Source organism: Myotis daubentonii, chromosome 7 (genome assembly GCF_963259705.1).
Source record: "Myotis daubentonii chromosome 7, mMyoDau2.1, whole genome shotgun sequence".
NCBI classification, from domain to species: Eukaryota; Metazoa; Chordata; class Mammalia; order Chiroptera; family Vespertilionidae; genus Myotis; species Myotis daubentonii.
Window position 1 is genome coordinate 72,557,232 of NC_081846.1, and position 14,811 is coordinate 72,572,042.

The 14,811-nt window shown below is 33.4% G+C and overlaps 1 protein-coding gene across 1 annotated transcript in view; it reads left to right on the forward strand.

The window, feature by feature from the left end:
- The window catches only part of LRP1B (LDL receptor related protein 1B), a 924,684-nt gene that overhangs the window by 424,315 nt on the left and 485,558 nt on the right, over nucleotides 1–14,811 (forward strand). Inside the window, exon 31 of the mRNA XM_059704885.1 lies at nucleotides 1,386–1,517. Within this exon, the coding sequence (XP_059560868.1) occupies nucleotides 1,386–1,517 (132 nt within the window). The remainder of the gene's footprint in view (nucleotides 1–1,385; nucleotides 1,518–14,811) is intronic.

A 14,811-nucleotide genomic window follows, 5' to 3' on the forward strand; every position in this document is an offset into this window, starting at 1 on the left:
CCAGAGACCATGTAAATTCTCAGCTTTACTTAACTGTGGGAGAATGCTTCAGAAGAACAAGAAGTGAATAAATATATCTTTCTTCTTTTTATTTCACAGACTCTAGTTCTACTAGTCCCAAAGGGCTGTGGTTTTAGAATAATATTTTTATTCAGTGATTATAACTTAATTTTATTTAAAAAATTTTCAAATTTTATGAGAAATATGTATGTTAATACCAGCATATATTTCATTTTAAATCATGTATTTATGTGGCACTCCTGTGCAGGCACTGCTCTCATTACCTTAACACATTAATTCATAGAATCCTCATAATAACTTTGTGAAGTAGGTTTCTTGTTCCCGTTTTTAGAGATGAGGAAACTGAGCCACAGAAAATTAACTAACTTGTCCAAGTCACACCACTATGCCGTGGTGAAGACATATCTAGACCTAGGAATTTTTGTTTTAGTAAGAAAATCTGTATACATTAACATTTTCTGGCCTGTTAGAAAAATGCATCAGCTTCATCATGAAGACTTCTGGTAGTCACCTTACATATGTGTGCTCACTTTAGGACATACTTTTGGTACTGAAAAGGCAAAATCTTAGCAAAAGTTGAGCACTTGGTGTGCTTTTAATTTTAGAGATTTAAGAAGTCTATTCGAAAGGTAACTGATATAGTTATCTACAGTCAAAATCTATCATACAGAAGCAAGGAGATGCTCGGGCTTTTGAGAAGAGGGTGAATTTTGGTTGTGAGGCCAGGTATGCTTTCAAGTATTACCTACCTCAGTGTTTATGGTTCCCACATCAGCAGCATCTCCCCTACCTTTCAGAAATTCACATGCTCAGGCCCTCGGGCTGGAGTCCGGGGATTGGCTTTAACCATTCCTCCAGGAGATGCTGACGTTTTCTCAAGTTCTAGAACTACTAATCCAACTACCTTTTAACTGGTCAGAACTGTAGCATACAGTGGAAAAAGGGAAGGTGGACTAAAACATTATTTTATGAAAGAAGTTTGGATCATTAAAAATAGTGCTAATGGAAGTGCTCTCCTTCCCAGGCACCCCCTCGCCTTTCCCCTCCCACCCTTTCTTCCCCCACAGGCACACACACACCTCCTAACCACTAAGGGACCCCAGGAGGCTTACAACCAGAGCAGCAATGGACATGGGCAGCTCATCCCGGGCAAACCCCCAGACCCTGTCCCCAAGGCCCCCTTTTCTCCCAGTTCTTAGTGAATCAAAGTAGCCCAGCCTAGGCTCATTTCCCCAGCCCCTCCTTGTTTCACTGTCCCCAGCTTTAATAAACATCCTCTAAAATTAAAAGAAAAATAATGCTAATGAATGGTTTTGATGTTAACTACTCATTTTGGACTTTTTTCTTTTTTTGCTTCCAATTAGGTATAGAGTCATTTCTTATGTACTCTGTCCACGAAGGAATCAGGGGAATACCTCTGGAACCAAGTGACAAAATGGATGCGTTGATGCCTATATCTGGAACCTCTTTTGCTGTGGGAATAGATTTCCATGCAGGTAAATAGCTTTTTATTCATAATTTATATATAATGTTTTCACTTGCTGTATTAAACACGATGGGAATATAACTAGTGCATCTATACTCTGATAATCAAAATGAGGAAAAGGACAGCAAATTAGAGATGCATTTTAAAGCCAAACACAAATTATTCTAAATATGTTTTGCCTAAAAAAAAGTGTAATTCTAAAGTTTAGCATTTGATTTGCAAATGAATTAAAACATTATGATTGGCATTTGGTTGCTTCATTTTTATTTCTCTCTTTGTTTTCCCCAAAGAAGTTGTTTACTTTTATATAATTATAAAATATATATGTAACATTTTTATTTTTTACATACTTAAAACAATATTATTAAAATATTTTTAGGATGTGATTACCTTATATTATAAAACAGGTGGTAGCAAATGAAATCCAAATAATGAAAACAATTAAAAATCCTAAGACATTTTAAATTACTTTTCAGTATAGTATGTATCATTTTGAAGTCAGATTTTACCTTGCTTTCTTGTTTTGGCAAACAGTAAAAGGAAGCAGATTAGACACTTTTTGCTGTGGCTAATAAAAAAATGTATGTTTGGGAATTGATGGTAGACACTTTTAAATTTGTTGAAATAAACAAGTGTTTTGAATGCTAATTGCTAAATTCAGATATTATATGAATTGGATATGCTTCTCTCATAATATTCAGATTTATTATTCTACAAATACAATGAGAGTTTAAATTTATAAAAACAAATGTCTTCACCTCTCACCCAACAAAATCATATGCTTCCTGAGTTAATGTTTTAGTGATGAAGAAGTATATGCATGTTCCATATTTTTCTAAAGTCTTAATTATATCTAATATTAAAAACAAATAGTTCTTTGATTTATAATCTTTAAAAAATCCTTAAGCATTAGCATGTGGGTTCCTAGTAGTAAGCTTATTTTTCCCCAGTTCTAATACATTTTGTTTAATCATGTGTTAATGAAATTATTGGCTACAAATTAATAAATTACTAGGAAACTTCACAAATGGTGCAAAGCTGACTTCTCTTAATTAAATTGCTTTGTACTAAATGTTTGGAATCAAATAGAGGCAAACATTCTACATCTAAAAAAGGGCTTTCTCCCAAAAGAAATATGGATAAACACAGCTTATTTTATTGAGTAATATGCTATTTTGGCCAAAATCACGGTGTGGTTTTTGATCAAACAAGGCTGTTTAATTAAACCTTATTATTCATGAAAGTCTCATTACCCTGCCATGCATAATCTACTTTGCCTCTTATTTACATGCATTTTATTCTTTAGAATTTTGTTACATAGGATTTAGTAGCACAAAACTGAGAAAATTTGAACTTCTTGAAAAGGTTTATGTATATATGCATAATTTTTTACTAAAAACACATCATCCCTTGTTTTAGCTGGTATCACTTATTTGTTCTTTTAAAGAATCTGTAATTATTTTTGAAAGTATTGGATACATTTCCATGAGGTACAAATATTAAAAGAAGGCAATTGGTCTAACTGTCCTGATTATATCATTAATAAATTTCTTGTTTCTTAAGGGTAAACTGATTATTTGTATAGGTTGATCTCACTCTTCAAGATTTTATGTTGACTCTGAATGGTTAGGTTTCATATAATGTGCTATGATAAAGGATTATTATATTTGCATTAAATAGTTCTCTCCCTGTTTCTAAATTCCAATAATTACCAATATCATAATAAATTATTTTAATTTAAGGTAGGTTTTCTGTTTGTTTTTTTAAATATATTTTATTTATTTTTTACAGAGAGGAAAGGAGAGGGATAGAGAGTTAGAAACATCATTGAGAGAGAAACATTGATCAGCTGCCCTCCTGCACACCCTCTAACTGGGGATGTGCCCGCAACCAAAGTACATGCCCTTAACCGGAATCGAACCTGGGACCCTTGAGTCCGCAGGCCGACGCTCTATCCACTGAGCCAAACCGGTTAGGGCGGTTTTCTTTTTTAAATTTAAATTTACTAGGGTAACATTAGTTAATTACATGATATGTTTCAGGTGTACAATTGTATAATACGACCTCTGTATATTGCGTTGTGTGCTCACCACCAAAAGCCCAGTCTCCTTCTTTCAGCGTATATATGGTCCCCTTTATTTTCTTCATCCTCTCATTACCTCCCTTTTCCTCTGGTAAACACCATACTATTTTCTATGTCAATGAGTTTGTTTGTTTGTTGATTTCTGTTTCAAATCCCACATATGAATGAAATAAGATTCTTGTCCTTTTCTATTGGACTTATTTAACTTAGCATGATACTCTCAAGATCTATCCATATTTTCACAAATCATAATATGTCATTATTTTTTTATGGCTGAGCAGTATTTCATTGTGTATATGTACCACATCTTAATTATCCAGTCATCCATCGAAGGACACTCAGGTTGCGTCCATGTCTTGGCTATTGTGAATAATGCTGCATTAAACATAGGGCCGTGGTCGGCAAACTCATTAGTCAACAGAGCCAAATATCAACAGTACAATGATTGAAATTTCTTTTGAGAGCCAAATTTTTTAAATTTAAACTATATAGGTAGGTACATTGTTATTAACTTAATTAGGGTACTCCTAAGGCTTAGGAAGAGCCACACTCAAGGGGGCAAAGAGCTGCATGTGGCTTGCGAGCTGCAGTTTGCCGACCACTGACATAGGGGTACATATATCTTTATGAATAAATGTGTCCAAATGTTTTGGGTAGATACCAAGAACAGGGATTGCTGGCCTATATGACAGCTCCATTCTTAATTTTTTTAGGAACCTCTACACTGTTTTCCATAGAAGCTGCACCAATTTAAATTTCCGTCAGCGATGTATAAGGATTCCCTTTCCTTCATATCCTCTCCAACACTTGTTATTTTTGTCTTATTGATAATAACTGTACTGACAGGTGTGAGGGTATATCTCTTTGTCATTTTTATTTGCATTACTCTGATGATAAGTGAAGCTGAGCATCTTTTCATGTTCCTGTTGGCCATCTGTATGTCTTCCCAATGGATTATTTTTTTCCCAAAGAAACAGAAAATATAATCCTCAAATTTGTATGTATAGACAAAGCAATCCTGGGGGAAAAGAACAAAGCTGGAAGTGTTACACTCCCCTTCCTTCAAATTATGCTACAAAGTCACAATAATAAAAACAGTAAGATATTGGCAGAAACATAAATGCATAGATCAATGCAACAGAATTGAGAGCTTAGAAATAAACCTATCCTTATATAGGCAACTAATTTTTCATAAAGGAGTAAAAAACATACAATGGAGAAAGGAAAGCCTCTTCAACAAATGGTGTCAATGTCAATGTAGTTTTTCATCAGAAATATTACCAGTTATTATTTAAGACTTCATGTTCTTCATTTTGTGCCCATCATATTTTAAAATTTCATTTCTAGAGAGAAATTATTTTTTAAAAAACTCTATTCTTCTAAATATAAAATTATATAAGCATATAAATTTAGAATAGTCATATAAAATTAGAATGTCCAAGAAAAAGTAAAATACCCTAGTGAAATTAACTTAATAATAATGTTAATGAATAGTCTGTATAGCAGATATTTAAGGAAGGATTAAGCAAAATTACCAGCTTTTGAAGTCATTAAATGTAAACCTAAGAGGCTAGCAGACAGTGTGCTTAGACAATGAACCAACTAAATCAGCGGTTCTCAACCTGTGGGTCCCGACCCCTTTGGGGGTCGAACGACCCTTTCACAGGGGTCGCCTAAGACCATCAGAAAACACATATATTATTATATATTGTTTTTGTAATTAATAACTATGCTTTAATTATGTTCAATTTGTAACAATGAAATTGGGGGTTACCACAACATGAGGAACTGTATTAAAAGGTCGCAGCATTAGGAAAGTTGAGAACCACTGAACTAAATGATGATGATGATGATGATGGAGATATCAAGAGTTTTCAACAACTTTACATACATTTGTGCTTCCATCTCCCTTACAGTCTAATCCTTTACTAATTGCGTCTCATGAAAATATATTAGAATCAAAATAAGTATCAGCAACTTGATTTATAATATTATTATAGACCAGTGATGGCGAACCTATGACATGCATGTCAGAGGTGACAAGCGAACTCATTTTTTTGGTTGATTTTTCTTTGTTAAATGGCATTTAAATATATAAAATAAATATCAAAAATATAAATCTTTGTTTTATTATGGTGGCAAATATCAAAAAATTTCTATATGTGACACGGCACCAGAGTTAAGTTAGGGTTTTTCAAAATGCTGACATGCCGAGCTCAAAAGGTTCGCCATCACTGTTATAGACAATATACAAGCTCTGCACCTTTGTAGAGTGAAGTTGCTTCAGGGAGGAAGGAAGGAAAATAACTGGATTGCTCCTGAGAGAGATGGAAAAACAAATTTTGGTGTGTAAACCTCAATTTTATTTTATTTTTTTTAACCAGGAGCTTTATGGCTTTCCTGATTATATGTTCCCTCTCTATTTTGCAGACATCTTATTTCCTTTTCTTTCTTTAAGGACATTTATCTCAGGGACATAATCTCTACTTATGATTAATCAAATATAATGATGACAAATTGAAAGGGCACAGTTGGCCCTTATTCTAATCATAATGAGGACATGGTGAGAAAGAGGATCACTTATTAAGTATAACTATCATAACTTATGTAATACTGTTTCATTACCACATTTTCCAAGGAGGGAGGAATATATTGTTAAAACCTGTACATTTCAGGAGGACAAACAAACCTGAACCTTGCTGGGTTTTGGTCCTAATGAGTTAAAGTCTTCTGCAGTAAAAGGACTTCACACACCAGCTGAAGCAATTCTAGATACTATCCACAGCAAAAAGAAGACCCCGTGGCTAGGTTGAAAATGTTCAAAGCATTCTGATCACTTCACTGGAAAAGTCCTATTCCACTGGAAAAACATGCTAAGCTTTGAAAATCCTTGCCTGCTTGCTGACAGTCCTCCTGATGAATTATTACCTTGTTTGATACTTTAAACAATATCCTTTCCGGAGGAGCAAAGCCTTAAAACAAAGCCCATTGCTCTGGTTAGTAATGTGACTTTCAGTAAGTAGTGCTTTATTCAGTTCTCCCACCCCCACCTTGGGGATATTTATGACTTTTCATAATAATTATGTAATAGAGGAAATTCTCCTTAGAGAATGTTATTTATCTAATATTTTCAAGCTTATATTATTTTCCATCTTTTATTTCTATTGTTCAAATATGAGTTATCCAACTCTGTTAACAAATACTACTATCTGCTGTTTTTAGGATATAACAGCTCAATTGCTATGGAGGTTAAAGGTAACAAGGAATGTTTCTGTGGTAATGCATAAGTGATTGATCTATAGGGATTTTTTTAATTGCATCCAAAGATCTTTTTTTGAATGTCATTCCTTGCCACTCACTATGGGGAAATAGTCTAATGCCTTTTACACCATCTAGCTAGTGATCTAGCTATTAAGAAATGAAAACACTGAAGTAACATGTCATACTATATCTGTTAAAACCCATGAAATGTACATCACGGAGAGTAAACTCAAAACTATAGATCCTAATCTAAACCTATGGATATGTCAATGTAGGCTCATCACTTATAGCAAATATACTAGTCTGATGTGAGGTGTTGATAGTAGAGGAAGCAATGTGTGATGGAGAGGAAAGAGTGTATGGGAACTCTGTTCAATTTTGCTGTGAATCTAAAACTACTCTAAAAAAATAACATCTATTAAAATAATCACTGAAGGCGACTATGTGACAAAATATCTTTGACATATTGTCACAGTAGAATGCCAGCTATTTACATGAAAGACTGTCTTCATAATAGTCCCACAACCTTTACATATAGCTTTGAATCTTAGAACTAGAAGGGAAATTTGATAACCTCAGGCAGCATCCCTTCAAGTTACAGATAAGGAAACTGAAGCCCAAAGAGATCAAGGGGCTGTATAAAAATGGAGTACTCTACTTCTAATTCTCTACATTATGCCATCTTGCATTTCTAAGCAATGGAACAAATTTTATTTATTTATTTATTGTTCCTCTGACCTGATGAAATGACATTGCATTTCTGCAAATTTTGGCTGGTAGAAGATCATGTTTTATTTTGATTTATATACTGAATCCTGTGGCCTTAAAACCCATTTAATAATTGAAGCAGGTGACACTCAAGTCAGAGTCTCCTTTTTTCTATGCCTCGAGGCGTAAAAAACAGCCATTTGTAAAAATTTTCTAGTAATCCCTTTGTCATCAACCAAGGCCTTAGAAGAATTATAGAAAGAAATCTTTTTATGTCAGTAACAGTAATAGCGTAAGAAATATAATACTGTTGCTTTGGGACATTCTTTCAATCTTATAAAAATCAGTCCCTTGGTTACAAAGTGCATTTCAAGGCCTGGTTCAATTTCTTCCTGTTCTTGGGACAGTGAACCAATACTTGGTGTTGCCATGTCAAACTTGCTTCAAGACTGTAGTTTCAGATCATGTGAACAATCTGTATGTGTTTATAGATGGTCATATCCCGTAAATCTTTTAAGATGTGAAATACTAACAACCACTAGAACAAAACAATTTTTCAACATTTTTTGGGGAGACATATATCATACATATATGTAAAATAAGGCATTATAGTTTAAGTAACTTATTGGAAATATCTCACAAATCTTTTCTGGATAAGTTCTGAACCCCAAACCTAAAAAAACAAAATAAGACAAAAAATAACCAATGTTCTCTTAGGCATCTGGGTTCTTCAATAGGTAACTCAAAACCAAAAGCCCCAGAAGATTCACATTAATGGCCTTATAAGATTAAAGTCTTGGTCAACTTATTTGGGATATACATTCTTTTCTCTGTTATTGAGACAATTACTTAAGCAAGTCTCATGAAACTTCTTTCTTAAGAAGTTAGCTCTCATCGTGAAATTGAAAAGTCTCAGCACCGGCTTTAGACTAATTTACATGGAACACATCCAGGCTGTGTTTAGGTCCCTTTCTTTTCCCCTTTCCAGAGTCACTCTCTGATGCTATATATTTTTTAGCTGCCCAGGAGTCTCTTTAGCAGAGCTACAGTCACAATCTGATACTCTATCTCTACTCTTTTCTGTATCAAAACTCCTTTACCGAAAACCCTAATCTCAAAAATATTAATTATACTACTTCACAGTAAGTTATTAGTAGTTGCTAAGAGATTGGCAAGTTATTTTACTAAGTGTGTTCGAGCAAAGCACAGTACATTGATCCAACATGATAAATCCAACTAAAGCATCACTAAAGATATCTGAAGAAAATATTTTATGGATAGTTTAACCTTTTGGGTATTTTACAAATTACATTGTACTCTATGTCTTAGACAATAGGTTGACACCTGTGTGTTTCCAGAAACTTAACTGTTAAGATCCTGACATGCTAAGTGATAATGAAGAGGTCTTCTTTACCTTAGGTCAGTGATCGTGAACCTTTTGAGCTCAGCGTGTCAGCATTTTTTTAAAAAACCCTAACTTAACTCTGGTGCCGTGTCACATATAGAAATTTTTTGATATTTACAACCATAGTAAAACAAAGATTTATATTTTTGATATTTATTTTATATATTTAAATGCCATTTAACAAAGAAAAATCAACCAAAAAAATGAGTGTCATAAGTTCACCATCACTGCCTTAGGTACATTGATGCTCTTAGTATTAAGTGTAACTTTAACATTGGAAAAGTGAATTTTCTCCATTTTAAGAAAACCAAGGATCTATTAGTCTATTTTTCTGTTTGAAAAGCTTTCTTACAAAAACATACATAGCTATGATTCAGCTTCTAAGATTGGTGGTCATTTGTTTTTAATCAAGCAGACAATTTTCTAGTTAATAGAGAAAAATAAGAGTAATTGATTTTTTGACTGGTCATAAGCAATAGATATTTAATTCCTTTTTATCTTTGGCCTTATTCTTATCTAGAGGTAGAAGCAGTAAGTAGATCCTTTTGGGGACTTGGAAAGTGGACTAATTATTTCTAAGAATTCTTTAGAATATTTAGAACAGGGCTGAAGTAGAAAGCCTAGAAATTGGACTAATTTTCTACAAGTGGGTTAAGAAAACAGTGTTTGGAAGAGGAATAAATTAAAATAACATCATCAAAAATATATATTTTTAATTTTTAAATATGCTTTTATTAATGAGAGAGAGAGAGAGAGAGAGAGAGAGAGAGAGAGAGAGAAAGAGAGAGAGAGAGAAACATTGATTTGCTGCCTCCTGGCTGACCCCTACTGGGGATCGAGCCCACAACTAGGGCATGTCCCTGTCCAGGACCAGGAATTGAACTGGCAACCTTTGGTGCATAAGATGGAGCTCAATGAACTGAGCCACACTGGCCAGGGCCATCAAAAAATCTAAATATTTATTGAGCACTTGCTACATTATAGGAATAAGGTTTGAAAGATTGTATGTATTTATGCAATTTAATTCATCAAAATAATCTCTTGAGGAAGGTGACATTATTTTAACAATGAAAAAAACTGGGTTTGGGAATGAGATAAATATGCCAAAGAAAGATGGTAGCTTTAGGATGCCCAAATTAAATTCTGTATTCAGAAATTACATTTGGGTTGTTGAGATTGACATAGGTCATGAATTGAACAATCAGTAGTGGAGTAATCAACATGAGACCCTTAATAATTTCATAATGAAAATTTTAATAATATTGTAATTATGATTGGGAAAAAATATATAGGCAATATGAGATCTCAGAGTTTGGAGGACTGGTGATTTAAGTGTAGGATTATCCCTGCTAAGCTTAGGTGCAGAGGTTAATAGTACAGTTTCATCTGAAAGGAGAATGAGAGAAATGATCATTATCATCATCAGTGAAAGGAGGAAGAGAATGAGGAGAAAAAATCATTTATTCCACTGTTTGTATTATTTATTGCTGTATAATGAAACTACCAAGATTTAGCAACTTTAAGCAACAAATACAAATTATCTTAGAGCTTCTATGGGTCAGCTTACGTGCCTCATAAGGCTGCAGTCAAGGTATTGGCCATACTTATGGTTTCATCAGAAGGCTCAACTAGGGAGGATCCATTTCCAACTGTTGTCTAGATTCAGTTCCCTGTGGGCTGTTCAATAGGGGGTCACAGCTCGTCACTGGCTATTGACCTCAGTTTCTTGTCATGTGAGCCTCTCTATAATATAGTTCACAACATGACTGTCAGCTTCCCTTAGAGCTAATGGACAATAGAGTTGAAGGACAGACACAAACCAGGAGCCAGGCCTTTGCATCCCCATCCAGAAGTGGCTTGCCATCACCTTTGGCATATTCTGTTTATTAGAAGCTAGGTCTAGCCCGTTCTCAAAGGGAAGTGATCATTAGAGTCTGATCTAAATATCAGGTAGTAGGGATCATTAGTGGCCGCATTTGAGGCTGTTTATCACAATATTATTGATGTTTTGTCCGTATTATCCCCATATGTAACTTTGCAAGAAGCCAATCTTGATGATTCATTTGGGTTACCAATGATGCTCCTGTATGGAGAACTTCTGTATTCTGGCTTAAACCAAGTGAGGATGAATTATTGTGAAACACTGGGATCATGGTCTTGATCCCATTTTTCCTTCAATAACCAGTAAGCCTTGAATAGCTGGAGAAATACTCTGGGCAAAAAAAAAAAAAAAGTTGATGCTTACATTATCTGCCTAATGCTTTGAAGATGGAATGGGACAACGACAGAATTTTAATTTATAAATACTCTTCAAACCCTAGTTTTATTTATGCCACTATGCTAGAGTAATACAAAAGCGAAGAAAGATTCCAATAATGAAAGAATGTTCTGCCACAACATAAAATATGTTATACAAGGTGAAAGCTCAGAGATATCTGACCACTTAGTATGGGTTTTATACAGCCAGGCTTGGGAGGAGTAATAGTTGATAGCCCTAGGACTAAGTACCAACTTAGATTTTTGGCAGTGGTTCTTAACTGGGGATGATTGTGTACCCCTGGTTATATTTGTCAATTTCTGGAAACATTTCTGGTTGTTGTGATTGAAAGGGTGCTACCGGCATCTATTGAGTAGAGGCTAAACAATGCACGTAACAGTTTCCCACAAGGAATTTACCCATCCCCAAATACTAACAGTGCAAAGATTGAGAAACCTACAGCAGGACAAATCTAACATGCGTTTTCAGTGATTTTGAAGTGTACCCCTGGTTTAGCAGCACTGATCTCAGTAACAGCAGACCCAGTGTCTTTGTCATTTCGCTACTTCCTGTTAACTTGTTCATCTCATTCATTAGTACCTAGCTTTTCATGGCATGCATTTACCAAATCTGATTTTGGCCATCCATCTAGAAAAGTCCTTTAGCAAAAGCCAGCAACTCCCTCTACCCAGCATTTACAATTTTTTTTTATTTATTTTACCAGTATCAGAAAGAAGTCTTCGTGTAATATTAACGCTAAATCTTCTACTGACAACTCTCTGGCACCAAAGGTCTTTAAGGAAAGCTCTTTAAAGAAATTGCTTGTACTTATCTAGAATTGCCCAGGGGATACAAAAATGTGTAAACACCAGCAGAATTATCGTGTAGTTATTTTCTTTTTCATCACCAATGCCGCCTGACTGTTGACTACTGTTAACTCTGCTTAGCATGAGTTCTAATATTGCATCAAGTGTCCCTGTTCGAGTTTCGTGGCCAGAAAGAGAGCTCCAAAGTACTTAGCACCACTTGGTAGTTATCTATGTCCACTGTGGTGCACAAGAGCACTTACGCAGATCTTCTAAGGACAGCATGTCCTTAGCATTATGTTTAAAAACAAAGCAGAACTTATTTATTTTGTCTAAAATTGTATTGTTTTATTATTTAATTTTACTGAGGCTTAAATAAGAGGCACTAGATATAAACTAAGTAGGAAAAAACTCAGATGGAAGCAGAAATGGTACTTGATTGTCAGTGTATTAAATATTAGAATAGATTACTTAAGGGGTGTGACTCTGGCTCTGGAGTGTTTTAAAGAGTTAAACAAACCACCTCTTTAAATAAGGAATTCTCTGGGTCTCTTCCAGTTTTTTGACTATTCAACTTCCAATATTAACAGCTTAAACAGTAACAACCTACCGGCTATTTTTTTTTAACACCATCTATTTTCTTGGTCAACAGCCATTAAAACCTATGTGAACAGAATCAGAATTTAAGGTACCTAGTTTGAACACAGAAAGTAGATGCTATTATAGAATCTGTTCTTTTCTTCAGGGGAAAAGTAAATATTCACAGAAGAGAGCATAATTATGTTACTGCTTTCTTTACAAATTAAATATAAAGATACTAAAAAGAATTGATGATTCCACAGTAATTCAATGATCTAATCATATATAAAAAGTAACTTTCTAAATCCTGCGTAAAATGATTTAAAATTTGTATTTTTTCACCTAAACATATTAAGAAGAGTAGGAAAATGAGCTAAGATTTATTGGTGATTCTTATCAATAACCTTATTTAAAATGTGACTATAGCTTTATGATTGTTTCCATTTAAATGTTTTCCTTTCATGCTATTTTAGTGATGAAACAACTGAGGTCACTTGGCTCATATGTAAATTCATAGGTATTTTTAATAAAAGATAGCAATGAGTGTATTTCCATGCTCAATTATTTTCAATGTTTATCTAAAGACGCATTAATTCAAAATAGAAATGAATAAATGAAAAAATAGGTATCTAGCAATTCAATTATTAAATGTTGTTAAAATTACATTGTGGACTAATAGCCATTAGTTCACCAATTACTTATTGGTGATAGATCTCAATTAATAATTAAATATTTCTATTTATTAAAAATTTATTATTTATTAAAATTGTACACTATAGAAAACTTGGAAAATTAGGAAATGTGAAACAAAATTGAAATAAAAATCACTAATACTACTACTACACAGCCAGCAGCTATTAATATTTTGATATATCAATAATATTCATGCTATTTTTAAATATGTAAATAATATCATTATTGATGAGAATATGTCTTGCTTCTATTGCTTACCATTCTAACAAAAACACTTACTATGTTATGATTAACAAATTTTAAATACTATTTTTAATAGGAGTATATTATTCTATCATGTGGCTTATCATAAATATTTTAACCTTTCCAATATTTTTGAAGATTTTGATTGTTTCCAATTTTGGGCTAAAAATCTTTTTCATCATTTGTGATAATTTATTAAAATATAATTTCCTTTTTTTAAACTAACAACTTCTTTGAGATATAACTTCCATCTAATAGAATCTATTCAGATTCTCTTCCTATTATTTTAACTGAAGTTTGTTTTAGTTTAGTTTTGTTTTGTGTTTGTTATGTTGAGCTGCTAGAGTTCTTTATATAATCTAAAGAAAGTCCATTTTAAAGTATGTGAAGTGCAAAATTTTTCTCCCACGCTGTGGTTGTCTTTTCACTTTTTCAGTATACATAGTTTGAAATATAAATGTTTTACATTTTAATGAGGTCCCATTTATCTTTTTTTTTTCTTTTGTTGTGTTTAATGTTTTATCTAAGAAACCATTGCCTAATCCAAGAATACTATTATATTCTTACCTGTACTTTTAAATTTTTACTCTAATATTTATTGTTTCCTTGTTTTATTTTTTTTGAAGTTTTTTTTAGTACTAAGTTGGAAAGTTATTAATTTGAGATATTTATTTTTAATGCATGCATATTTCCCTCTAAGAATTTCCCTAGTAATTTCCCTCTAAGAATTACATGATCTTGACCTCATTCGTTTTGTCATGTTGAGTCCTTATTTTCATTCATTTCAAATTTCTAAGTTTCATTGTAATTTTTTTTTTCATTGAATCAATAATTATTTAGGACAATGAGGTATTATTTCCCCATATTCATAAATTTTTCAATTTTTTTGTTTATTACTGGTTTGTCATTCAATTCCCCTGTAGTCAGAGAAAATACATTTATATGATTTTAATCCTTATTGAGTTTGATCTTCTATTTGCTATCAAACCCATATGTTGGATTCACTAAAAGCTTGCTGACCGCTTTAATGTTTTGACAGTTCCTTCTGAAATGAATTGCTCCTCACTGATACAGTTCAGTTTTGTGCAGGGATAGTTTCTAAGACCAGTCTTTTTTGAGGTTTTGTAGGACTCCAGGAAGGTTCTTCTTTGATTTACATTTCCATGTTTTTGTCTGGTCAGCTAGTTGGCCTACCTTTTAGCTTGTGGCTAAAGCCTCCTCTTAATAGCTTCCAACCAAAATCTCTATTGTTTTAGATAACACACTTGG